This window comes from Rhinatrema bivittatum, unplaced genomic scaffold, assembly GCF_901001135.1.
Source record: "Rhinatrema bivittatum unplaced genomic scaffold, aRhiBiv1.1, whole genome shotgun sequence".
Classification (NCBI taxonomy): domain Eukaryota; kingdom Metazoa; phylum Chordata; class Amphibia; order Gymnophiona; family Rhinatrematidae; genus Rhinatrema; species Rhinatrema bivittatum.
The window spans coordinates 151,057-177,887 of record NW_021820763.1 but is presented as its reverse complement, the minus strand read 5'-3'; the positions used below and the strand labels follow the sequence as shown (position 1 = coordinate 177,887).

At 47.0% G+C, this 26,831-nt stretch overlaps 1 protein-coding gene across 2 annotated transcripts in view; it reads right to left on the bottom strand.

Moving 5' to 3' along the window:
- Window positions 1–2,313: 2,313 nt before the first annotated feature.
- The window catches only part of LOC115082093 (interferon-related developmental regulator 2-like), a 99,184-nt gene continuing 74,666 nt past the window's right edge, over window positions 2,314–26,831 (bottom strand). For both annotated transcript variants that reach the window (XM_029586358.1, XM_029586359.1), the window contains 3 exons: window positions 20,987–21,115; window positions 20,429–20,524; window positions 2,314–4,335 (listed from right to left, as the gene is read on the bottom strand). In XM_029586358.1, the coding sequence (XP_029442218.1) occupies window positions 4,255–4,335; window positions 20,429–20,524; window positions 20,987–21,115 (306 nt within the window). In that variant the 3' untranslated portion in view covers window positions 2,314–4,254. The remainder of the gene's footprint in view (window positions 4,336–20,428; window positions 20,525–20,986; window positions 21,116–26,831) is intronic.

The following is a 26,831-nucleotide window of genomic DNA, read 5'->3' as shown; positions in this document are numbered from 1 at the left end:
TTCTACTAACTTCCTAACCGACTTGTGGTAAGGGAAAGAAGTTGGAGGATCTTGGATGGCACCTAGTACCGGGTCCTCGCCGTCCAAATCCTGGTTCGCCTGAGGCATTTTAACCCCAAGAACCTGGTAAGCCAAGGGAAGCAAAATCTCCAGCTCTTCCCTTTTAAAAAGGCAGACCACCTTAGGATCCTCCGACTCATGAATAAAGGAGACCAGGTCATCCCCTTGACCCGCATCCTCGCTAGCAGAAATAACCGGAGCCACCAGGGGAGCTTGGCCAGACCCCAAACTATAGCAGTAATGAATAGGCATCAGACAGCTTTCATCGCAGGCAGGAAGAGGGAGAAGGCAATGAGGCAAAGAGGGTTTGTCCTCCCGAGCCTCTTCCTTTTATTGTACATTCATACAAAGGCAGATGATGTGTCATTACATGATTGGCTACTTTCCCATAGCAACAGAAGAGTCATTACACCATTGGCTTTGGCTCAGGGGGTGTGCACGGATCATATCATTGGCTGCTGAAATCTATACCTCCTGACTTTGTCCTGCCTCTGACTAGGGAAAACCCAGCCCCTCCCCCAGGAATTCAGGGCCAACAGGTATCCTTTCCCAGGCAGAGACTTAAGCACAAGTGATGCTTTTATTCAGGCAAATGTCAGGGAGAAGGGAAGTTAGTGTTTAACCCTGATGAAATGGCTTGCTGGCAAGCGCATATTTCCCACACAAACCAGTACCACCAGGAGCTATGATAGCATCTTCCGGATCAACTGCCCCAGCTGCATCACCCTGCGGGTAAAAAATGAAGCCCTGTGCTGAGGAAACCCTATTACTGGGCATAGGAGACCTCCTGGGACCCCCCGAAGGACCCTCAGTGGTCTGGACTGGTGGCATCTGTCGCTGTGTAGTCCTCCAAGCCGCTTTCTGTCTGGCCATATAGGCATCATGAAGTAACAAAACAAAGTTTGTGGAGAAAAGCCTCCCTGCACCAAAACCAGTATGGTCTGGTTGAAAAAACAGGCAAACCAGAGCTTTCCTCCCCTTATAGCCCTCCCTGCCCATTCCCCAACCCTGAACGGGCCGGAGACAGATGGAGGACCCTCACCCACCCCTGGCGACACGAGAACTGCCGCGGCAAAATCCAAAATGGCCACTGTTCTCGCACCGGCCGGGTGAGGTAAAAAAGAAAGTTGCAGCTGGTCCAAAAGACAATGATACTCGACGCTGTTTAGTGTGAGATGGAGCCACAGACGAACCCTCCCCGCCGTCGGCACAGTTAGCACATAACCCCCGACCTACTAAGCTGGGAAGAATCAGAGCCACATGAACGGCATTGCCCTGCCACGAGCCATAAGGTAGAAAGAAAATTAAAATCCTCTCTCTGAAGGTACTCACCACAACAGAACAAAAGGTCCCCCAAACAGCCAGAGCTTCACAAAAAGCTCCTACCTAAGGGAGTGCTCTACAGGCGAACGGCTTCCTCCCCTTAGGGAGGAAGCCGTTAACTAGCTTTAGTTAAAAATGAACAACTTGCCCTGAAAAATAGCTAAAACATTCTTGTAAAAAAGTATTGTAAAGAGCTCGCAGTTGCCTCAGCTGCCTCGTTAAGGGAGGGATCTGGACAACCAGATTTACACCTCACGGGCACCTGGACCAAGCACACATAAGGGTACCAACCCCTGGCTCGGCCGCCTCAACCGGACAGGGAAGAACCCCAAGGATTCTAAAAAAAAAATAAAAGAAACCCCCGGAAGGCTCAAAAGAAAAAAATTAGTCAACTGCAGAACTGCAGGATTAACAGCCTCTGCCATCTGGTAGAGACAGAGAAATACTGACGGACTGTAGGTGGCACCTGAGGGTATAGGGCAGAGTCAGTCAAAACTTCTCTGTCTTCATCTGCTGGTGGGGAGGTTAAACCCAGGAGTCTGAACTGATCTGGGTATGTACAGGGAATGCCAACTTTTACAGTGAATACGCCTAAAACCAAACAGGCACATAAAACACAAAATCAATTCTCTGCAGACTTCAACACATTATTAAATGTGGAGGAGACGGTAACCCCCTTCCAAAAAACTCAATTACCAACTACAAGATTTTTTGAGATTTCACCACACCGATCAATCCTGCCAACGTGAGATCCTGTTTATGAGTGGTGGAGGCTTCTTTCATCAGCTGAAATGTGTTTAACATTAAAATGATCAATATTTCAAGCACAGAATCACGACAGCACCACAAAACCACAAGACAGGAAGAAGTGCAGATCTACTTCTAATAATTAGGAACAAGTAAAATACAACTCAGACATGAAAAAAGGAATCTGGGCAAAGGTTGTTTTATTTCAAGTTCTTGTGTGTAATGTAGGCTTTTTTTTTTTTTCTTAAACCGCAAAGTAACAATTTTGAGACGCTGGGCACAATAACAAATAATCAAGTTTAGAATTAGAAAGCCTAGTTTTAGTGTAAACCTTTGGTGTGGCACAATCCCTTTCCTTAAAGCAGCAGACCTCAAGTAATTGCTGGTTTAATTGTTCTACCATTTCGTGAGTAGCTGGCACAGAACCTCATATCCCCATCTCACACAGGGGGTGGAAAGACAGTTAATGGACGTATGCATGGTACCACTTAGTGTGTAAGAATGCTAGGCATGTACCACTGGATGAAAACCAAGAGACAAACTTTCTAGCAGTGTTCTTATACAATAAGAGGTAGATGCTTTATTAGTTTTCATTTGTTTGGTTTGTCCATTGTCGATCAGTAGTAGCTTTATGTCCCAATGATGCTTTACAGTAAGAGATCATTTTCAATAGGATCCAGCTGAGTTACCAGCTAGATCCCCTGGGGTAAAAACATCATCCCTGAAAGCGGCTAAAGTAAATTCAGACACTCCCTACACCATGCAGACTCTTTGCCAGGTTAAAAGGAGCTTCTGGTGGGGGGGAAGGGGGGGGGGTAGGAGTTTTCTGTACACATACAATTGCATTTTCAAACGTCCATATGTCGTTTTGCCCCATTCCTCCGCCCATCAAAACAGCAGAGACAAAGTACATGGGCAGAATCCGTACATGCATACATACCTTTAGTAAACTTTTCCCTTGAAAATTCACCAGAAAGTAAACACATACAAAAGTGCCTTGCACCTTGCCACTATGTGGCTTAGGAAGAATTACCCCCTTAAGTGTTTAAAAAAAAAATAAAAATCTAAAATCTATTTAGCCGCTTCCACCATTGTGTGCTAATATCAAACCGAAACATCCCAAGAACAAACGTAGCATAAGCAATTGAAGAGACACTTAATTTGAAAGCAGGGCCATAATAAAAATGGTTCACATTTTATGTCCAAAGATATGAAAAATAAATATATATTTGTTTCTCATTCCCTGCAAGGTGCTTCTATACTTCCCCAGGCAGCCCTCATCAGAGGGCCATTAAGCCTGGCATCCAGTATCATTACTCTCCCTTTTCCATACCCAGACCAGAGGGCTGAAGGAGCAGAATGCTCATCCCTTTTAGATATACTTCCACTGACCTGCCACTGGAGGTCACGTAAGAGAAGCATTTGGCCCCTCCTCTTCATCAGGGTCTAGAAACAGGAATCTCATCCCCAGCCAGAACCAGGAATGGGACCCCAGTCTCTCGAGTGACAGCAAAGCACAGGATCAATAAATACTGTTTCAGGACAGAGAAAGCAAGCTGGGGGAGGGGGACAGGGCTGAGAAGCAGGCCAGTGCATGTCCTCGTAAAAACACACAGAACTGGGGAAGGGTAATCCCATGTCCGGAGGAACATAGACAGTACTGCTGCTTTTCAGTTTAAAAAAAACAGAATAAAAAGCACTGATATTGGGCAGGAGGGCTTCCTAGACAGGTGAATACAAAGGAAGCGCAACTAAACCTCTGTAACTGAATCTTCAAAAGTCTTCAGTCAATGAGATCCACATGGTGCCTCCAGACCTCCATTCTGATTAAAAAAAACAAAACAAAATAAAAAAATTCTTAAATTAAAAAGACCCCTTAATGGCCAGCTGGCCTTTGCCCTCTGCTCTGTCCTGTAAACACCATGATTTGATGATTAACAGTCTGCACAACTGTTTTTGTTCTTTTAAATATACATATTAAAACCCCTTGGAAGTCAGGCGCAGGGAGCCCTCCCCGCCTCTTCCTGTGTCACAGTGATTGGTGTTCAGAGTTCATTGTCCTGCTGAAGGTCAGAGAAGGGTAATGTACAAGCAGCGTCCCGCGGTGCCTACACTTGTGTCTGGTCACATGACATCAGCCCGCTTGTCCCGAACTTTACTCCGTGCTTTCGTTCTGGCTTTGAAGGCAGCAGAGTTGTACAAATGCTGAAAAAGATCAGAAACAATTATTATGACAATGCACCTCAGGAAGGATTTTTACTCCAAATCACATTACCACCACCCAGGCAGACTATTTGCATTTTCTTGATAACTGATGACTTAATTATTAGGTTATGCTTGGTTTGGGTCTGTATTGTTTATTTGTGTATTATATGAATGCATTTTTAGATCATTGTATATTTGGACTGGCAGAATTTTGGTGCCAATTTGTATTTTTAGCTTGTTGGTAACATACTTTAGCATAGGACAGCTCCCAACAAACTGTAATACAACCATCACCGCTAGAAGCAGAAATATATAAAGTGCCTTAAACTCAAAGCAAGTTCTGCACGCATTCCATCAATCCGAGAGAATGTCACAGACCCACTGCCACTCCAGGGTTGAAGGCTTCAGCTGCAATTCTAACTGTGATACAGAAACACTTTCTAAAGGGGAAGGAGGAAAAATATTCATCCTATTAAGCCCATGAACTTGTCTTATCCTGAGAAAGGATAAGTAGATAAAACATGGGTACTTTACTCAGTTGCACTTTTTAGGGACAAGTTTCACACTGTCTGCATTAGAACCAAGACCATGCCTACTTTTTACCTGCAGGCTTTGCCTCAATTTTTAAAGTAAAAGTGTACTTTGAAACTTGATGCGAGTGCAAAGCACATGAGGTCACTTGCACCTGCTTTTTCTGGGCTAAATATCTGCTGGTAAAGCACACAAGCAAAGATTCAAAGGTGAAATTACCTGATAATTTTCTTTCCTTGAGTCTAGTCAGACCAGTCCAGACAAATGGGATTATGCTCACCAACCAGCTGATGGAGACAGATCAGCAAGTTCGCTGATGTCACCCTTATACACATCCATGCTGACTTCAGCCAGCCAGTATTGCCTATAACAAGCTAACTGTAGACAACTTCAAAGCAATTTAAATGACATCATTAATTCTTTTCCACTTTTTTTTTTTTTTTTTACTCCCAGCAGGCTTTCAGAAAGAACAAGGAAGTAGGAGAAAAAGTTTTAACACAAATGTGAAATCATTCACCTGAGTTGAAGCAGACAATCGCAATCCTGTACTATTATTCCAGATTGTGCCTGAAGAATTATGTAAGGTTGGCAGCAGTGTGAGGGTCCTGGACTGGTCTGACTGGACTCAAGGAAAGGAAATTATCAGGTAAGAAGTAATTTCACCTTACTCTTCATCCAGCTAGACCAGTCCAGATGAACCCAAGCTTCTCCTGAATAGGGTGGGATGATACCAAATCTGCTCATCACCTTGCAGGTGAAGGAAGTTTCTTCCTTGACAATGACATCTAAGTGAACATGCTTAGCAAAGAAATGCCAGGCAGACCAAGTCAGTGCCTAAAATTCTCCAAAGGAGATATCAACCTACGTCCACCAGCCCAAGAAGGAACCTGAGCTCGTGGTATGCACCCTCACCTGTTTAGATAAGGGACTATCAGAAACCATAGGCAGATGTAATAACCTCTGTAATCAAACGTGCTAATGTAGCTCTAGTTGCTGTATTACCGATCTGCATACCAACATAGAAAACAAAAAAAATGATTTGATCTCTGAAAGACAACAGAACACCTTGAAATATCGCCAAGATACTTGGGATAAACAAATGAAAGGCCATAACCGCCTTTGGCAGAAAGGAAGAAACTGTTCAAATTTTAAAGTATATCCTTTGTGACCAATAAAGGGCAACCCAAGGATAGGTCTCAAGAAGAAAAAGGACACTTCAGCAAAGGCCTAGTATGTGATACTGTATACTAAAACAGGTCTTACAACAGCCAGCTTCTATAGGAGAGAGAGAGCTGCAACCTACACTTTGTCACAACTAGAAGCCCACAAATAAAAAGTCTAGAACCTTCTTTACCAAATCCAAAGCAGAAGTACTGTGGGTCCAGTGCACCAATTCTCAAAATGCAAAGACTGACAATCAGTCTAGCCCACAAAAGAGCAGTCACTATGGCTTGAGAGAACATACCTTCTCTCACTGTTTTATTTTCCCAACTGTGCCCTTTCAAGAACCAAACCGAAACAAAAAATGCTATTCAGATCCTCATATAGCACCTGGACCCTGTCACAGCCACACCTTATGGAATGGAAGCTTCAGGGCGTTGCGAGCAGATGTCTGCGATCCGCATACCAAGAACACCGTGCCCAAACAGGGACTATTACAAACAGACCCGGAAATTTCTGAATTCTCTCAAGAGCTCTCATCCTCACAGACCAGGGAACATAAGAACATGCCATACTGGGTCAGACCAAGGGTCCATCAAGCCCAGCATCCTGTTTCCAACAGTGGCCAATCCAGGCCATAAGAACCTGGCAAGTACCCAAAAACTAAGTCTATTCCATGTTACCGTGGTCTGGACTGATCCAGGTACGTACAGGGAACCAAAAACTAAGTCTATCCCATGCTACTGATGCTAGTAATAGCAGTGGCTATTTTCTAACTCAACTTAATTAATAGCAGGTAATGGACTTCTCCTCCAAGAGCTTATCCAATCCTTTTTTAAACACAGCTATACTAACTGCACTAACCACATCCCCTGGCAACAAATTCCAGAGTTTAATTGTGCACTGAGTAAAAAAGAACTTTCTCCGATTAGTTTTAAATGTGCCCCATGCTAACTTCATGGAGTGCCCCCTAGTCTTTCTATTATCCGAAAGAGTACATATCCGATTCACATCTACCAGTTCTACACCTCTCATGATTTTAAACACCTCTATCATATCCCCCCTCAGCCGTCTATTCTCCAAGCTGAAAAATCCTAACCTCTTTAGTCTTTCCTCATAGAGGAGCTGTTCCATTCCCCTTATTTTGGTAGCTCTTCTCTGTACCTTCTCCATCGCAATTATATCTTTTTTGAGATGCGGCGACCAGAATTGTACACAGTATTCAAGGTGCGGTCTCACCATGCAGCGATATAGAGGCATTATGACTTTTTCCGTTTTATTCACCATTTCCTTTCTAATAATTCCCAACATTCTGTTTGCTTTTTTGACTGCCACAACACACTGAACCGACGATTTCAATGGGTTATCCACTATGACGTCTAGATCTCTTTTTTGGGTTGTAACATCTAATATGGAACCTAACATTGTGTAACTATAGCATGGGTTATTTTTCCCTAAGTGCATCACCTTGCACTTATCCACATTAAATTTAATCTGCCATTTTGATGTCCAGTTTTCCAGTCTCACAAGGTCTTCCTGCAATTTATCACAATCTGCTTGTGATTTAACTACTCTGAACATGCACTGAACTGCTCTCGTCAGCCAGTACTGGATTAGTTTATCAAATATAGCTGAAAGAGTGCCTCTCTGCTGCTGAGAAAAAAATAAGAAACAGTCTCATGTCCGGATTCTTGTAGGTTGCCATAAGGACTAATATTGGAAAGTATCATCTGGCCACAATTCGAACGAAGCTCCTTAAGACAGAGACCCTTCTCTTGGGTCAACTACACAGACTGAGACGAATCACCAAAACATTACACATGCTGGCAACTTGCAACACTGACAATCCTACAGAAATACTTCTGCCTAAACAAGAAGCACATCTATCTTCCATAACACTTAAGGACTCTTGGTCCTTCCTTGATGGATTATACACACCACCACCGAGGAGTTGTTGGATATTAACCCGACCACTTGACCTAGCAGTCGAGGCATGGATTCTAAAAGAGCTAATCGTATCACTCCAGCTTTCAATCGATTGATAGGCCACTTGACTCCTTGGAACTCCACTTAGCCTGAGACAGCTGTCCCAAACAGTGAGTTCTCCAGGATACTAAACTGGCAGTTATCACCACTTTCATAGAGGTGAGGATCACTAGATTCACTCCCAGTTCTGATTTTCAGCATTTTAATCACCACTACAAGCTAAATTTGTCTGACTCTGGTACTAGAGGCCTTATGGAATAGCTCTGAAATGGAGAAATGACTTACCCGATCATTTCCTTTTCCTTAGTGTAGACAGATGGATTCAGGACCAATGGGTTATGCTCCCATGCAGCAGATGGAGATGGAGTCAGATTTCAAAACTGATGTCACCCTACATATACCCCTGCAGTGACCTCAGCCCTCCAGTATTCTCTTCAAAAGCCACTGTGGACATTTTAGTGAAAACACTTGATTAAAAATATGATTAAAAACGGATAACCGTAACTGTTTTTAACCAAACACGGAACCCCAGTAAGAATATAGGTGCCCTGATCTAAGGACTGGATGAAAGCTTACCCATAATCTCTTAGATTCGATATCCACTCCACGGGCAAATCCTTGGCACAGTTCTTTGGCAGCTGAGGGAAGGATGCTGAGTCCAGCTGTCTACACTAAGGAAAACAGGTAAGTAATTTCTCCATTTCCTAGCATGTAGCCAAATGGACTCAGGTCCAACGGGATGTACAAAAGCTACTCCCGATCGGGGTAGGAGGCTGCCTGCGGTCCGGTTAACACTGTCCTTGCAAAGGCTGCATCCTCTTGGGCCTGTACGTGCAGGCAATAGAACCTGGAGAAGGTGTGCAAGGAGGACCACGTCGCCGCTCGGCAGGTATCAATGGGAGACAGCAGTCTAACTTCCGCCCATGAGACTGCCTGAGCCCTAGTGGAATGAGAAGGTAATGGCTTTGCTGCCTCCACATAGGCTCCCGTGACCATCAGCTTAATCCAGGAGCTATGGTAGCCCATGAAGCTGGTTCGCACTGCTTCCTTCCACCGTGAAGGACAAACAGGCGGTCTGTCTTTCAGACCAGTTCTAAAACTTCCAGATACTGCACCAAAAGTCTACTGAAATTCAAATGACAGAGGCGGCGGTATTCCTCCGCGTCCTTGTGCTTATCTAGGGATGGCAACTAGATGAACTGATTCAAATGAAACTCCGAGAGTACCATGGGCAAGAATGATGGAACGTTACAAAGCTGTAACACTCCTGGAGTCATCAGGAGGAACGGTTCCCGACACGACAATGCCTGCAGTTCAGAGATGGAACGCGCCGAGCATATAGCCACCAGGAACAGTTTTCAAGGTTAATAAACGCAAGGAAAGACTGCGCAACAGCCGAAAGGGAGGCCCTACCAAAATTTCCAATACCAGATTTAGATTCTACAAGGAAACCGGCCATTGTAGGGGTGGCGAAGGTGCTTCACCCCCTTTTAGAAAACGGGCCACGTCCAGATGAGCTGACAGGGAGGTTCTGTTCACCTTACCCCTGAAACAGCAGAGAGCTGCTACCTGCACCTTCAAGGAGTTAAGGGCCAAACCTTTATTCAAACCATTCTGAAACAATTCCAGAATAGTGGGATTTTGACCACCCGAGGGGGGCCACCACGTTCCTCGCACCAGCCCTCAAATACTCTCCAGACCCACACATATGCTAGGGAATTAGAGAACTTCTGAGCACAGAGTAAGGTAGCAATTGCCACTGCAGAATATCCTCGCTTCATCAGGCAAGCCCTCTCAAGGGCCAGACCATAAGACAGAATCAATTCGGATCCTCATGAAGGACCGGTCCCTGCTGTAGCAGGACACTGTGTGGTAGGAGGCACAGGAGTGTCTCCACCAGGAGTCTCCACATGTCCGCATACAATGGACACCTGGGCCATTCTGGAACTACTAGTAGGATTAATCCTCTGTGGTGCTCAATTCTGCGAATGACCCTGCCTAGCAGGGACACGGAGGGAAGGCGTAAAGCAACTCTTTTTCCGGCCAGGTCTGAACAAGAGTGTCGATCCCCAGGGACCACGGATCTCTTCTGCAACTGAAGAATTGGGGAACCTTCGCATTGTGAGATGCGGCCAGCAGGTCGATGGACGGGAGACCCCAGCGATCCACTATCAGTTGAAAGGCTTTGGCCAACAACACTCACTCTTCCTGGATCCAGACTCTCCCTGCTTATAAAGTTTGCTCTGAGGTAGTCTTTTCTTGTGATGCGGGAGGCTGAGATCATCGGTGGATGTATTTCTGCCCATTCCATAAGAAGATCTATCTCCTGTGATACGTGCTGGCTCTTGTTTCCACTCTGGCGGTTGATGCAGGCTACTGCCATTGTGTTGTCTGACAACACGCGGACCACTTGACCCTGGAGTCTGTGGTTGAATTGTAGACATTTTATTTTTATTTTATTTATTTATACAATTTTATATACCGTTACACAGTTATATTCCATCTCTACTGTTCACATGAGATAAAACATAAATTAGAACAAACATATATTAAAATTAACTCACATTGTTAACTATAACTTAATACAACAGTAATAAAATATTGAAATTAATCCTTAAAATACAACTAAAACTAACACCTCAATCTATAATAAAAAGGTTCAACATTTCCTTATTTGATATCACTCATATGCTTGGAAAAACAATCATGTTTTTAATTCTTTCCTGAATCTCATTCTGTCTTGCTGTAGCCTTAATTCTGTTGGTAGCTGATTCCATAATCTAGGTCGAGCAACGGATCAGGAGTGATCCCTCACCTCACTCAAATGCGCCAATCTTATATTGGGTACTATTAACAAAGCTTTGTTTGCTGATCTTAGTTCTGTTTGTGGAACGTGCAATCTGATAGATGTATTCAACCATTCCATCATTTCACCATACAGAACTTTATCAAAAATATATAATGCTTTGTATTTTATTTGTTGTTCTATAGGTAACCAATGCAACTCTTAATACTGGGGCAATATGGTCTTTTTCTAGTGTTTGTTAAAATTTGCGCCACTGTATTTTGTAAAACTTGAAGTGGACGTAGTGTAGAGTTAGGTAGGCCCAAAAATGTGCCAATCTGACTGCCCAGGCTTCCAAGCAGTTGATGTTCCAGAGGGCCTCTTCTTTGGTCCAACGTTCCTGGACTGACAGTTCCTGATAGTGAGCTTCCCAGCCCCAGAGACTCACATCTGTTGTGAGGACCAGCTAGTTTGGGGGGGGACAGGGGCACACCCTGTTCAGATGAGCTTCCTGCGGCCACCACTGGAGCAGAGAGCATACACCCATCAGTAAGTGGAGGTGAATCAAATAGACTTGAGACTGCGGGTTCCAACATTACAGCAGTGAGCGCTGAAGTGGTCACATGTGTGCCCTTGCCCACGGTACTAATTTCAGGGTTGCCACCATTAAACTGAGAACTTGGAGATAGCTCCACACCATCAGGCGTATCGTGCTCATCAACTGACGCCCTTGGGACATCAACTAATTCGCATGGTCGGAAGGAAGACCTTGCCCTGCTTTGTGTTGAACTGGACTACCAGATATTCCAAGGACTGGGAAGGCTTGAGACTGCTCTTGTCCAGGTTTACTACCTAATCGAGTTCCTGAAGCAAGGAGGTCACCCTGTTGGTCACCTGGAGACTCTTTTCCACAGACTTGGCCCGGATCAACCAGTCGTCCAAGTATGGGTGAACCAGGATTCCCCCTCTTTTCTCAATGCTGCGCTAAGAACATCATAATCTTGGAAAATGTTCTGGGGTTGGTGATTAGGCCAAAGGGCAGTGCCTGGAACTGATAATGGCACCCCAGTACCACAAAGCGTAGAAAACTGTGTTCTTGATGGATTGGAATATGTAGGCAGGCTTCCGATAGGTCCAGGGAGGTTAAGAACTCTCCGGATTGTACGGCCATTATCACGGCGCATAAGGTTTCCATGCAGAAATGATTCACTTGTAGATGTCATTTGACACTCTTGAGGTGCAGGATTGGGCGAAAGGAAACTTCCTTCTTGGGTATGATGAAATAGATGGAATAACGCCCCGTATTTTCCTGGGGCGCAGGTACTGGGATTATAGCCCTCATCCTGAGGAGCCTTAAAAGAGTAATCTCCACTACCTGGTTCTTGTGCTGGGAGTGGCAAGGAGACATCATGAATATGTCCCAAGGAATGCTGTGAAATTCCAACACATATACTTCTTGTATGACCTCCAGTAACCATTTGTCTGAAGTGATCTCAACCCATCGCTGATAGAAAAGGGGCAGCTGCCCCTCTATCTCCTTGTTCCGAGGGTGGGTTGGCAAAATTTCATAAGGGGGTTCGGAACGAATCTGAACCCGAACCTGCCCCTCTCTTGGGTTGTCGACTACGAAAGGACTGAGACCCCCCAAAAGGTCGAGATCTCGGAAATGTTGAGTTTCTGTAGGATTGAAAACATTGGAAGCCCCTGGATCAGACCCTCATAGGCAAGGGGCGCTTTAACTGCTTCCTCTTATTTTCCGGTAGCCGGGGGACTGGTGATTCAACCCATTTACTGGCCAGATTTTGCAATTCTTCCAAAAAGAAGTGATCCTTTAAAAGGCATCTTTTATTGGCCTCGGAGGTTGCATTTGCTGACCAATACCACAGCTGTTTTCTGGCCGCTACGACTGAGGTCACTCCTCTGGCCAAAGTACGGACTAGATCCAAGACTGTCTGCTAAAAAGGCGGCGGCGGGTTCCATAACTGCTCTGGAATTCACCCTCAAGTCGGGAGTAGGCCTGAACGAGCTAACAGGGCACAACAAGAAGCAATCTGCAAGGTCATTGCTACTGCATCAAAGGCTTGTTTAAGGATGGACTCCATCTTTCATGTGCATCCTTTAAGGCCATTCCTCCCTCCACTTGGATAGTTTCTCGCTTAGAGACGGCACAGACCAGCACATCCACTTTAGGGAAACACAAAGCCCTCTCACTTCCGGATCCAGTGAGTATAGAGCTTCTAACGCTCGCCTCCCTTTAAAGTTTGCTTCTAGGGCATCCCATTCCAGGTCAATCGACTCCTGGATGGTTTCCAGTATTAAAAGGTAGCAAGAGGCTTCCCACAGGGAGATCAAAATGGGATTCTTCTTTGGTTTCATTATAGAATCAGTCCCAGGGATTCCCAGCATCTTCAGTGTCTGGGAAACCAAGGCTGGCAATTCGTCTCTATGAAAGAACCACAACATGATTCGATACGATTCCAACCTCGGGGGGGATTTCTCCTTCTTCCAAGTGTTCCAGATAGTCCTCTTTGTCCCTATCTGCTGATAGAACTGGGAGAGGGAGGGCTTACCAGCTGAGGTTCCATTCGGACAGAGGCAAGCGAGGTAGTAGACTGCACCTGTGAAGGCTTGTAGCCCCTAGAAAAATTCCACCCAAGAGAAGGCAGCTGGGTCCATGCCTAGCCCAGCAGGTACTGGGGTAGGTGCCACTGAATTCCCCCTCTCCCATGGGATGACCCAGTCAAGGAAATGCTCAGATCTGGGGTACTTCCAGTTAAGGCAGTGGCTAACCCATCCTCTGAATGGGAGGAGTCAGGCTTAGCAAAGTCTGGGGAGGCCAGCTCTCCTTGGGCTTCCTCATAGTGCTGACATAAGTTGAAATCCAGGTCAGACTGTGAAGCTCTAATATGACAAGCAGCGCTGACAGAAAGGCACTTATGTTTCTTGGCTGCTGGCGCCATTGGCGGTGGTACTGTGTGTTCTATCAGCTTGCGCTTAAAATTTTATGCGCACAGATTTCGAGCGCCTAGGCGGGGTGTACGCACAGCCCGTATGCCCAGTTTTTCTTATCTCCTGCGCTTACCAGGTTGTGTGTGTGGGTATGTGCCTAAAGTTATGCACACAGCACCTGCACAGAGCTGACGCACTGCATGCACAGACGTCCTATGGAGAGCAATGGAGAAATTACTTACCTGATAATTTTGTTTTCCTTGGTGTAGACAGATGGACTCAGGACCAATGGGTTATGTGCTCCCCCACTAGCAGGTTTCAAAGCAGACGTCACCTTAGATATACCCCTACAGTAACCTCAGCTATTCAGTATTCTTTTCAAACGCCATTGTGGACACTATTGAAAAACTTGATTAAAACTTGATTAAAACTGGATAACCGTAACTGTACTCAACCAAACATAAGTGCTGAATCCCAGCAATATTATAGATACCCTGATCTAGGGATAGGGCAACGGCTTACCCGTAACCTCTTGGAATTGAGATTCACCTCCTGGGCGATTTCTTGGTGTCGTGGGCGGGATGCTCAGTCCATCTTTCTACACTAAGGAAAACGAAATTATTAGCGGGCAGATACAGAAAAACACACGGGAGAGCCGGCAAGCGCCAGCACTCCCGACGCACGCCCAGGCCACTCTCCTGGATGCGTGATTCAGGAAGCAACAATTTGCAAATTAGGGCCCACAGTAAAAAGGAGGCGCTAGGGACACTAGCGCATCCCTAGCGCCTTTTTGACAGAAGCAGCGGCCGTCAGCGGGTTTGGCAGGCGTTAATTCTAAAAGTAAAATGTGTGGCTTGACAACATTTTACTAGGCTCATCAACATGCATTTGCATGTTGCGGGCACTATTAGTTTCAGGGGGGTTGGCTGTGCTTTTACCCTTTACTGTATAAGGGGTAAAAATAGCACGACGAAAACACACGGCCAAACGGGGGCTAACAGTGCGCTCTGCCTGAGCGAGCTTTACTGTATTGGCCCATAGGTAAGTAATTTCTCCATTTCCTAGCGTGTAGCCAGATGGGATGTACAAAAGCTACTCCCGAACGGGGTGGGAGGCTGCCCGCAGTCCGGTTAGCACTGCCCTCACAAAGGCTACGTCCAGGCGATAGAACCTGGAGGTGGTGTATAAGGAGGACCATATCGCTGCTTGACAGATATCGATGGGAGACAATAGCTTAGCTTCCGCCCAGGATACTGCCTGGGCCCTAGTGGAATGAGCTTTTACTTGAAGAGGTAAAGCTCCCTTGATCACTTCCTTGATCCAGCGAACTATGGTAGCTCGTGAAGCCGTTTCGCCTTGTTTCCTTCTACCGTGAAGAACATCAAGCGGTCCGTCTTGTGCACCGGTTCTGTACGTTCTGGGTACCGTACTAAAAGCCTACTGACGTTTAAGTGGCATAGGAGGTGGTAGTCGTCTGTGTCCTTGCGTCTATCTAGGGACGATAAGGAAATGGACTGGTTCAGGTGAAAACTCAAACTACCTTTGATAAGAAAGAAGCAATGGTGCGAAGCTGTAAACTTCTTGGAGTAAAGTGGAGGAATGGCTCCCGACATGACAGCACCTGTAGTTCAGAGATGCAATGAGCCGAGCATATAGCCACCAAGAACACAATCTTCTGCGTTAACAGGTGTACAGAGAGACTGCGCAGCGGCCGAAAGGAAGGCCCTGCTAAAAAGTCCAATACTAGGTTGAGGTTCCATAGGGGGACCAGCCACTTTAAGGGTGGTCGGAGTGTTTAACCCCTTTTAGGAAATGGGCCAAGTCTGGATGCATTTACAGACGGGCTTCATTCACCTCGCCCCTGAAACAGGAGAGAGCCGCCACCTGGACCTTCAAAGAGTTGAGGGACAACCCTTTGGTTCAGGCCGTCCTGTAAAAATTCCAGAATCATGGGGATCTTGGTTGTCTGCGTACCTCACAACAGGCCTCAAATATTCTCCAGATCCACGCGTTTGCCAAGGATGTCAAGAACTTCCATGCAAGGAGCAAGGTGGTGATTACTGCTGCCGAATATCCACGCTTCATCAGGCAAGCCCTTTCAAGGGCCAGACCCATAAGACAAAATCAAGTTGGGTCCTCATGAAGGATCGGGCCTTGTTGAAGAAGGGGGGAGGCATAGTGGGGCTCTCCACCAGAAGCCTCTGCATGTTTGCATACCAAGAGCATCTGAGCCAACCTGGGAGCTACCAGAAGGACTAATCCTCTGTGGCTTTCGATCTTGTGAATGACCTTGCCCAGCAGAGGCCATGGAGGGAAGGTATACAGTAAGTCCTCCTCTGGCCAAGTCTGGACAAGGACATTGTTCCCTTGGGAGTGCTGATATCTTCTATGACTGAAGAACCGGGTGACCTTCGCATTGTGTGATGTGGCCAGTAGGTCGATGAATAGGAGGCCCCAGCAATCTGCTAGAAGGCTCTGGTCGACAACTCCCATTCCCCTGGATCCAGACTCTCCCTGCTGTGAAAATCTGCTCTGATATTGTCTTTTCCCGCAATGTGGGAGGCCAAGATCCCTTGTAGGTTTAACTCCACCCATTCCATAAGGGGGTCTATTTCCAGAGAGACTTGGTGGCTTTTGGTTCCTCCCTGGCGGCTAATGTAGGCTACCGCTGTTGCATTGTCCAACATCATGCGAACTGCCTGTCTGGAGTCTGTGGCTGAAATGCAGACATACTAATCTGTCAGCTTGGGCTTCCAGGCGGTTTATGTTCCAGTGCGCCTCTTCCTTGTTCCATCACCCCTGGGTTGTCAATTCCTGACAGTGAGCTCCCCACCCTCGGAGACTCATGTCCGTCGTGAGGACTAGCCAGTTCAGAGGTGACAGGCTTACACGCTTCCTTCGATGAACTTCTTATAGCCATCACTGGAGCCGAGAACATACTTCCATTGGTAGGTGGAGGTGAATCGAATACTCTTGACACAGTGGGTTCCAACTGACAGCAGGGAGTGTTGGAGTGGCTGCATGTGTGCCCTCGCCCACAGAACTATCTCCAGAGTTGACACCATCAGGCCAAGGACCTGGAGATAGCTCCACTCACTGGGGCGCAATTGTGTTCGTCAACCGACGCACTTATCACATCAGTTTCCTTATCCTTGAGTGAGGGAGGAAGACTTTGTCCTGCTTGGTGTCGAACCGGACTCCCAGGTACTCTAAGGACTGGGAGGGCTTGAGGCTGCTCTTGTCCATGTTCACGATCCAAATGAGTTCCTGAAGCAAGGACTTGGTCTCTTGGAGGCCTTCTTCCAACGCCTTAGCTCGGATCAGTCAGTTGTCTAAGTAAGGGTGCACCAGGATCCCTTCTTTCCTCAGTGCCGCCGCCGCCATGACCACAATAATTTTGGAGAATGTCCTGGGGTGGTTGCCAGGCCGAAGGGCAACGCTCTGAATTGATAGTGGCGGCCCAGTACCACAAAAGCATAGGAAACGCTGAAGGTCTTGATGGATTAGGATATGAAGGAAGGCCTCTGAGAGGTCTAGGGAGGTTAAAAACTCCCGGTTGTATGGCCATTGTGAAACAGCGAAGAGTTTCCATGCAGAAGTGAATTATCCACAGATGACGATTGACGCTTTTGAGATCCTGGATGGTGTGAAGTGAACCCTCCTTCTTGGGTACAATGAAATAGATGGAATAACGCCCCATATTTTCCTGGGGTGTAGGTACCAGACCTATAGCCCTCAAACTGAGGAGCCTTATCAACTTACATTCCACTGTCAGTTTCTTGTGCTGGGAGTGGCAAGGTGACATCACGAGGGTTGTTGCAAAATTCCAGAGTGAATCCTTCTCGTATGATGTCCAGTACCCATTTGTCCGTCGTGATCTCGACCCACCAATGATAGAAGAGGGGATAGTTGACCCCTTATCTCCTCATCCACAGGGCACGCGCACACACACACACACACACTCAACTGCAGGATGGGTCAGCCAAACTTCATTGGGAAGTTCGGGTCGAACCTGAGCCCGAGCCAGTTCCTCTTTTTGGTTGTCGACTCCGAAAGGACTGAGACCTTCCCGAGGGTCGAGATGCCTGAAAGGATAAGTTTCTGTAGAGCCGAAAGCACTGGGAGCCCTTGCTCCAACCCCTCATGGGCGAGGGGTGCTGCGACCTCTTTCTTATTTTCCGGTAGCCATGGCACTGGGGATTCACCCCACTTAATGGCCAACTTTTCCAATTTGCTTCCGAATAGGAGGGATCCCTTAAAGGTCATCTTTGTGAGGTTTGCCTTAGAGGTTGTGTCTGCTGACCAATTTTGCAGCTATAGCTGTCTTCTGGCTGCTACCACTGAGGCTACGCCTCTGGCGGAGGTTGCATCTGCTAGGACACCAGGATGGGATTCCTCTTTGGTTCCAACATAGGTTCTGTGCCAAGAACTCCCAGAATCTTCAGGGTCTGGGATACCAGGACCGGCGAGTCATCTCTGTGGAAAAACCATAACATGTTCCGGTATGGCTCCAGGCCTAGAGGGATTTCCCCGTCCTCCAATGAGTCTGCATCCCCATCATCGTCCATGGTGTCTGAGTCCCTGTCAGAGATATCCTTGGTGAGGTGAGGCATGACCTGAGGCATGCTGATAGGGCTGGGAGGATGAGGCCTTCCCAGCAGGGGCTCAGACCGGGCAGGGGCAGGAGCTGACCGTGCCTGAACAAAGGTTTAAAGGCCCTGAAAGAATTCCACCCAAGTAAAGGTCGCCAGCTCCATACCTAGCCCAGGAGGAACTGGGATAGGCGCCGCTGAACTGCCCTCTTCTCAAGGAGGATGCAGCTCCAGGATTGCTCAGATCCGGGGTGCCACCAGATAAGGTCGTGGCTGATTGGTCTTCCGACTGGGAGGGACCGGGCTTGGAGAAGTTCTGAGAGTCCAGCCCTTCCTGGGCTCTCTCACAGTGCTGGCATGGGAAGGATTCTAGGTCAGACTGTGCAGCCCTAATATGGCAGGCAGCACAAAGAGTGTCGCTTGTGCTTCTTGTTGCCGGAGTAATTGTTCACTGTAGCTTGTGCGTTCAGACGGCTAGCGCTTGGACTCGAGCGCGCATAAATCCTCCCCGAAGTGCGTAAGTATAAGCATCTGGTTGTGTGCGAATGTTTGCATATACTTATGCGCGCAGGTATGCAAACAAGTATGCGTGCACTTATGTGCGCGTTAGGCACAGTAGGGCTGGCCTGCACTGACGGTCTTTGGGGGTAAAATGGTGCCGCACCAAACTATGTGCAAGATGGCGCCGCCGCAGCCTGCCACGTAGAGTGCCCACCGAGCCTGAAGTGGGACGTAATCCATCGGAGGGCCGCTCAACCTGCTCAGAAACCCCTTTCCCTTACCTCAATAGCATAGGGAATGTCGACAATACGGCACGCCGAGTAAGAGACCTGAGGAAAGACTTACTGGAGCCCTTCCACGTCTCTGAATCAGAGGAGTCTCACTTTTACTTATCTGGGCTCAGCGCTTACAGCTGAGTACAGAGACGGTCTCCAGCTGCGGGGGGAAAGGGCTTAGGTGGTCACCACCGCGCTTGGCTTCCTGCACCCGCTGCCTTTCAGCTGCTTTAGCAGCAAAGTCCACGCTGGGAACTGGCTACCAGACCAAGACACACCTCTGAGGAATATCGGAAATCACCTTGGGAATTCTCAACTGGAGAAGGGACCATTAGGTAGTGCAGGAGAGAGAAGCTCGATCTTTCTCCAATTTAAAGGTAAATTTTCTTCTTCAAACGAATACTGCAATCCCACTAAACACTAATGCTGGTGTGTCGGGGGGGGTAGCACATTCACATCTATTAGGAGATGGAGAGATACTGAGTGGATGAGGTCACTGCAGGGGTATATCTAAGGTGACATCAGCTTCGAAACCTGACTCCGACTCCATCTGCTAGCAGGGGAGCACATAACCCATTGGTCCTGAGTCCATTTGGCTACATGCTAGGAAAAGTATATTTGCAATGCCTTTTCGGAACATTTAATGATTGATTTTGTTTCTTAGAATGAACTTTTGCTAAACTACCAAAACTTGGGCCTTAACTTTTACTGAAAACAAAACCCAATCAAAATGTTTTTCTCATACGATGAAAAGGCTGCATTTTTTTGTGTGTGTTTCCTGTGAATGTGTGTGTGTTTCCTGTGGATGAGTGTGTGTGTTTCCTGTGGATGAGTATGTGTGTGTGTGTCTTTCCTGTGGATGAGTATGTGTGTGTGTGTCTTTCCTGTGGATGAGTATGTGTGTGTGTGTCTTTCCTGTGGATGAGTATGTGTGTGTGTGTCTTTGTCTAAAACATGCTTTGGAACACCATCTGATCTCTGTGTGAGTAAAAGTACATGCACAGTGCGACAGTGCATGTACTGTACCTGCTGCAATAAGTGAAGGTACTTTCTAACCATGGATAACAAAGATGTGTTCCTGGCGGTAGGGGGGAGGTCAGGGGAGCAATTTCGCATATAAACCCCTTCTCATTGTTTTGATAGGCCCTTACACTAGCTCCATATATAAGCTAGATAGCAGGCATCTCAGATAGACATTCTATCCGCAATCATCTGTAAGAAGAATAACTATAGAGCCATCCCCCTGGCACGAGGAAATGAAAAAGCTGCCCAAGAAAGTGGATGTGGGGCTCGGGTCCTGCTGCTACACATACCTTCTCTACCCGAGAGATCTTACTGGCTTTGATAGTATCTGCGTCCAGCACCAGTGGAGGGCCCAGGTCAAAGATTTCACGCAGCAGCTCGTTGTTCTGATTGAAAAGTGAAACCTTTGTTAATTAAATCACAGCAACAGCAGAGTTTTTCCCTGCCTCCCACAATACACATATATACTAACAGAGCCTAACAGCTGTCAGGGGGGCTTACTCCCAAATTCCAGTGTAAGGGAACGCTTTAGTGTGCATTCCTATGTTAACTTCTGGAAGAAGTCAGCAAGACTGCACCACCATATCTCCAGCTGTAATTCAGCCCTAAGAAAAGTATACCTTGCTCAACCAGGGAGACAGAGGAGGAATTCAGTCTCAGACCCTTCATGGGAATATCACCCTCTGCTGGGCAGAGAGAAGGGATTCAGTCTCAGGCTTAAAAAGTCGAGATCTACTATACTCCAACCTTTACCAGCTTTCAGTTGGTACTTTTAACCTTAATCATCATTAATCCCATTAATGGCGTTCTTGGGACATGTAAATACTTTCACCTCTTTCCAGTCATACCTGCAGGTGGTGGCGGACTCCTGAGCCCAGAATTTCTTTGAAGGCATTGTAAGATCTTCTTCTGACCCAGCTGTCCACATACATACACTCCAGACCAAACTTTATCGTTTCTTCATGGCACTCACTGCTCTGTGAGGCATAAAGAAAAGCTCATCAGTGTATCTACCCTACCATGGAGCAGCCCTTCAGCACTGCCATGGTGCAACGCAAGCTCCCTGCACTGCACAGTCAACCCTTACAAATTACCATCAGTAGGTTGTGTCAGAGTCAGTAGATCAACAGGAAAACTAAGTAACTGATACCTCAAAAAAGAAACTGTCTAATGGTCAGATTCTTTTATTACTCACTTGGCAGAAGGCTTGGACATAACTTGCACAGAAAGGAAAATTGGTTCTTACCTAAACTTTTGTTCCTGTAGTACCACAGATCAGTCCAGACTCCTGGGTTTTGCTTCCTGCCAGCAGATGGAGACAGAGAAAGTTTCACCGACACTGTACATAACCCAGAGTGCCACCTGTAGTACCATCTGTATTGACCAGTACACCCAACACAAGATGACAGCAACCATAAATTTCTAAGAAAACTCGGACCGCTCCAACGTGCCAGAAGGTAAAGTTTCCCAAAAAGACAATGGAAAACTTGTTTCCAAATTTAACATAAGATATCAGCACTGAAAACCTCCAACACTATATATAAAGCAACAGTTTGAACGGCAAACTCTCCCCCCAGTAAATAGGCAGGACTCTGGACTGATCTGTGATACTACAGAAATGAAAATTAGCAGGTAAGAACCAATTTTCCTTTCTCTGTACATACTCAGATCAGTCCAGACTCCTGGGATGAACATAAGCTCCCCTTAACTGAGGTGGGTCCTGGAGAGTTCCACTCGTAGAACACCAACTAAAGCACACGGAAGCCGGAACCCCCACATTCAAGCGATAATGCCTAGCAAAAATGTGCAATGACTTCCCAGTAGCTGCCCAGCAAATTTCATGTGGATATGCCTGTTGTGACTCAGCCCAGGAAGTTACCTGAGAATGCGTCAAGTATGCCACTAAACCACCCCGTTAGCGGGTGCCCTTTAGAAATGTAAGTCAACTCGATCGCTTCCTGCAGCCACTGCACAATTTTAGCCTTAGACTACTTATTTCCCTTCTTTGGACCATTTCACACTACAAAGAGGTGATCCAATCTACGGAAATCATAAGTGACCTTTAGATACCTCAATAATGCATGCCTCCTATCTAAGAGTCTAAGCTCCCCCACATGAGGTACAGAGGAATCCAAATCCATAAAAGCTGGAAGTTCTACTGTCTAACTAAGATGGAACACCAAGACTACCTCAGGCAGAAAAGAAGGCACCATGCATAAAGATACCCCTGAATCAGACATCTGTAGGACGGGATCTCGACACAGCACCTGGAGCTCCAAAATTCTCCTGGCTGAACAAATAGTCACCAAGAAAACCACTTTAAGAGTCAAGTCCTTAACCATAGCTCTCTTTAGTGGTTCAAACTGAGCCTCACACAATCCTCTAAGGACTAGATTCAGATTCCAAGATGGACAAATGTTCCACATCTGAGGACAAAAGTTCTTAGCTCCATGAAGGAACCACATAACATCCGGATGTGTGGACAGAGGATACCCTTGCACCTTACCCAAGAGACAACCTAGTCGCTATCTGGACTCTCAGAGAGTTAAAGGCCAGTCCCTTGACCAGAATCTTTCTGTAGAAAAGCCAAAATATGTAACACCATAGCCTGAACAGACTGAGGCTGCACTCTGTCAATAGCAGACCAGGAATCTAAGATCCTCCAAATTCGCACGTAAGTCAAGGACGTAGAAGATCGCCAAGCCTGCAATAAGGTGGAAATAACCGCTTTGGAATATCCCCTCCATCTCAGACATCTCCTCTTAGAAGTGAAGCCACGAGACAGAAATGAGCCGCCTGACCCAAAAATATTGGGCTCTAGTGGAAAACAGTCGATCAATGTCCGAACCTCAGGGGCCCGTCTAGGGCCATGTTGATCAGATCTGGAAGCATAGTCAAATGTGGCCATTCTGGAGCTACCAGGATCACGTTGCCCAGATTTTTCTCTATCTGCCCTTAATCCTTTGTCCATCAGAAGCCACAGGAGGGAAGTCAAAGAAGAATCCCTTGAATCCATGGCAGCACCAGTGTTCCAATTTCTTTGTACCGTGTACAGTTCAGCAGCTGTAAAATCCATGACATCTTGGTGCTCACTTTGGTCAGGTCACCTCCATCTTCTGTGAATTAGACACATCGCTGCCTCTGACAGCTCCCATTCCCAGGTATCCAACTGATAAAATCCACGTGAATGTTGTTCACTCTGGCGATATGAGACACGGCCAGCCGCTCCAAGTGATGCTCTTCCCAGAGTATCAACTCCGAGGCCTCTAGAACCACTGCCTGATTCTTGATTCTGCTTTGTTGGTTGATGTAGTCCACTGTTGCCACATTATTCAATAGGATCCCTACTGGATGGTCACGTAACCTTGGCAGACAGGCAAGCAATGTGAAATGCACCAGTCTCGTCTCAAACCGACTGATAGACCATGAGGCCTCCTGTTTCAACTACTGGCCTTGCGCCGACTGATCTTGCCACGCTGCCCTCCATCCACAGTGGCTTGCATTCGTGGTGACCATTAACCAATTCGGAATCTCCAATTCCACACCATGCTTGGGACTGGTGCGAGCAAGCTACCATGAAAGACTGTCCCTGGCTTCCCTCTCAGTGGAAGAGGAAGATGAAACTCTTCCAATAACAGATTCCAGCAGGAGAGAAGAACCTTCTGCAGAAGCCACATATGTGCAAACACCCAATGCATTAATTCCAATGTTGATGCCATAGAACCCAGGACTTGTAAACAGTCCCAGACCCTGGGTACCAAAAGCTCTAGCAGAAGCCTAATCTGACTCTGCAATTTCAGCAATCTCTCTCGGTGAGAAACACCCTCTCTGCCAGTGTGTCCAACTGAGCTCCCAGATACTCCAGAGAACTAAATGGCTTGTAAGAGAACTAAATGGCTTGTTGCTAGGTTCAGTAACCATCCTAGAGACTTCAAGCTTATTGGTACCGTTTGTACCGATTGTCGACAGAGATCATCTGATTTTGCATGAATGAGCCAGTCATCCAGATATGGATACACCAAGTCACCCTCCTTTTGCAATGTGGCTGCCCTCACCACCATCACCTTGATGAAGGTACATGGAACTATCGCCAGACAAAGGGAAGGGCTCAAAACTGAAAATGTTCCCTTAGGACCATGATCCTCCGGAACCTCTGGTCTGATGGCTATGTGCAGACACACCTTTATCAAGGCAAGAGATGCCAAGAAGTCTTCCTTGCGTACTGCCGCTATGACGGATCTCAGAGTTTACATTCTTTAAATCCAATATCTCTTGAATAGGATACGGAGAGAAAAGAAACAGGACATTTAATTTAAAATTGACCTCCAATCACACTAAGCATGCTCAGGGTCTGCACAAACAGACTCATGCCACACCAAGCGTGTTCAGAGTGCGAGTCAACTAATTCAGCAAGACACCTCTGTGAAAAAAGAAATAAATCTGAGCAGAGTCCGAAGCGGCTCTCAATCATATGCAATTTCTCCCTCTTCTAGAGGTGAGAAAGCCAATTCCCCATCAGAAACCTCCAGTGTCTCATGATCCACAGCCCCTTGAACATTACCAGGGACAGCCTCCCTGTGGCATTTGCCCACTGTAACTGACCAATGGGAGGGCTGAGCACATGATCCCTACATAAGTAGGTTGATTTGCCTTTGCTGATGCCCCTGCAGAAAGATCTGCATGTCCTGGAAACATTCCACCCAGGAGAAGGATGGATCTATACTAGCGCCCATAGGCCCAAACTTGCTCTCTCCAACCTCTTTCTCTTGGGGAAGCTTCTGCCCTCGAGGACAAGGGAGGAGGAGAACTGACGACTGCCTTGCCTCCCACTCCACTCCTCTCCAAAGACACCATAGGCAGAGGGAATGTCCCAAAATGGACAAAAGCTGTAATAATCAAATCGCTTTGAGCTTCTAAACTGCTGATACAGACTGAAAAAGAGTGAGGACTGAATTGCTATCAGATGGCAAGCCTCACAGATAGCAAGAACCCTAGACCTGTTTGTCCCCAGTGCCTAGCTCTCCTGAACTTTGGCTCTAGGCAGCCTCCTGTGCCCATACCAATGCCTCCCGGGCATACATGCACATCCCTCCAGGATACGCACAAATATGCGCTCAAAACTAGGTCGCGGTCGTACCTGCACTAGTACATGCACAAAAATGCACACGTATAGGCCATGGTCGTACACTTACACAAGTGCCTGCGGAAATATTTATTCAAGTCTAGGTCGCATATGTATGTGCTTAAATCTAGGTCGTGGCCTTAAGAACACAGGTCCCCGCGCATGCAACTGCCATGTGGTGAGAATGCAAGCACATGCCTACGCACTCGGGAAAAGAACCACTGCTGTGGTCTACCACATGTTTAAGCAAAGCCTGCCTGAACCTTCAGCACGTCTAGGCTGGATTGGTTTAACATCAGGCATCGAAAATAATTGGCCTGAAGAGCTTCTCAATAGCTTAGGCCTCTTGACTGGCCAAGAATCCATGGAAACTGGGGCCAATAGCCAGCATTTCACTAAACACACTTAGCACATAAACAAATTAAAAGCGGTAGCAGACCTTTACCAGAACCAGACTCCTCCTCAGTGCAAGTGCCTCTCTGCATTTCTGTGGGACAGGGAACTGCCGGCAACAGTCAAGGTGGGGATTCCCCTGCCTCTCCCACCGACACTGCTATGAAATTAAAAATGGCTGTTTCCACACTGACGTGGAAAGCCTCAGCGCTAGACCCAATCACCTGCAAGGCTTATTCTACCGGTGCAGTCATGCTCGATGCAGATACCCCCCACCCCCCCGCCATGCCACTTTTGCTACATGTACATGCTGTTCCACCCTGCACCTGTGGCACCACCAACACCTCAACAGCAAGCAGGGGAACGGTTCCTCAGTGCCAGGGAACCAATACCCGATCTCCTCCGCATGCAGAGAAGCTGCTGAAAATCCTCATCGCTGAGCTCCCTCAGCTGCTAAGGATCTCAAAGTCTCCATGCGAAAACGTGGAACTCGAAGCGCCCTGTTGACTTTCTTCAAGTCCAGAATCGGATGGAAAGAGCCCTCTTTCTTGGGGACTACAAAGTAAATGGAATATCTGCCGGTCCGGCACTCGCCCGGCGGAACTGGGATGATCACTCCCAGATCCTTTAAACGAAACAGGGTCTGGAGCACCACCTGCTGTTTTGCCCGAGACCCACAAGGAGACACCAAGAAAAGATCCTGCAGCAGGCAAGCAAAATCTAAAGCGTAACCGCAATCTATAATATTTAAGACCCACTGATCAGACGTGATTTTGACCCATTCCTCCTGAAAGAGAGGCGACCCCCGATCACCAGAATGGAGGAATGGGCCGGCGCATCTTCATTGGGAAGATTTATTGGCGGAGAATCCTTGGGAGGCTCCGTCCCGGGAAGGCCATCTGCCTCGAAAGGAACGGGCCCAAGCCTGGGACTTCGACGGCGCCTGGTGAGGAGGAAACGATGGAGACCTACTAGACCGAAAATGCCGGTGTCCCCGAAAATGACCCTTAAAAGAACTGAAGGGGCAAGTAGACTTGGGCTTGTCCTCCGGCAGTTTGTAAACCTTGTTATCCCCCAAGTCCTTAATAAGATTTTCCAGATAGTCTCCGAATAAGAGCTTGCCCTTGAACGGGAAAGATCCCAGCAGTGACTTGGAGAAGACGTCAGCCGACCAATTG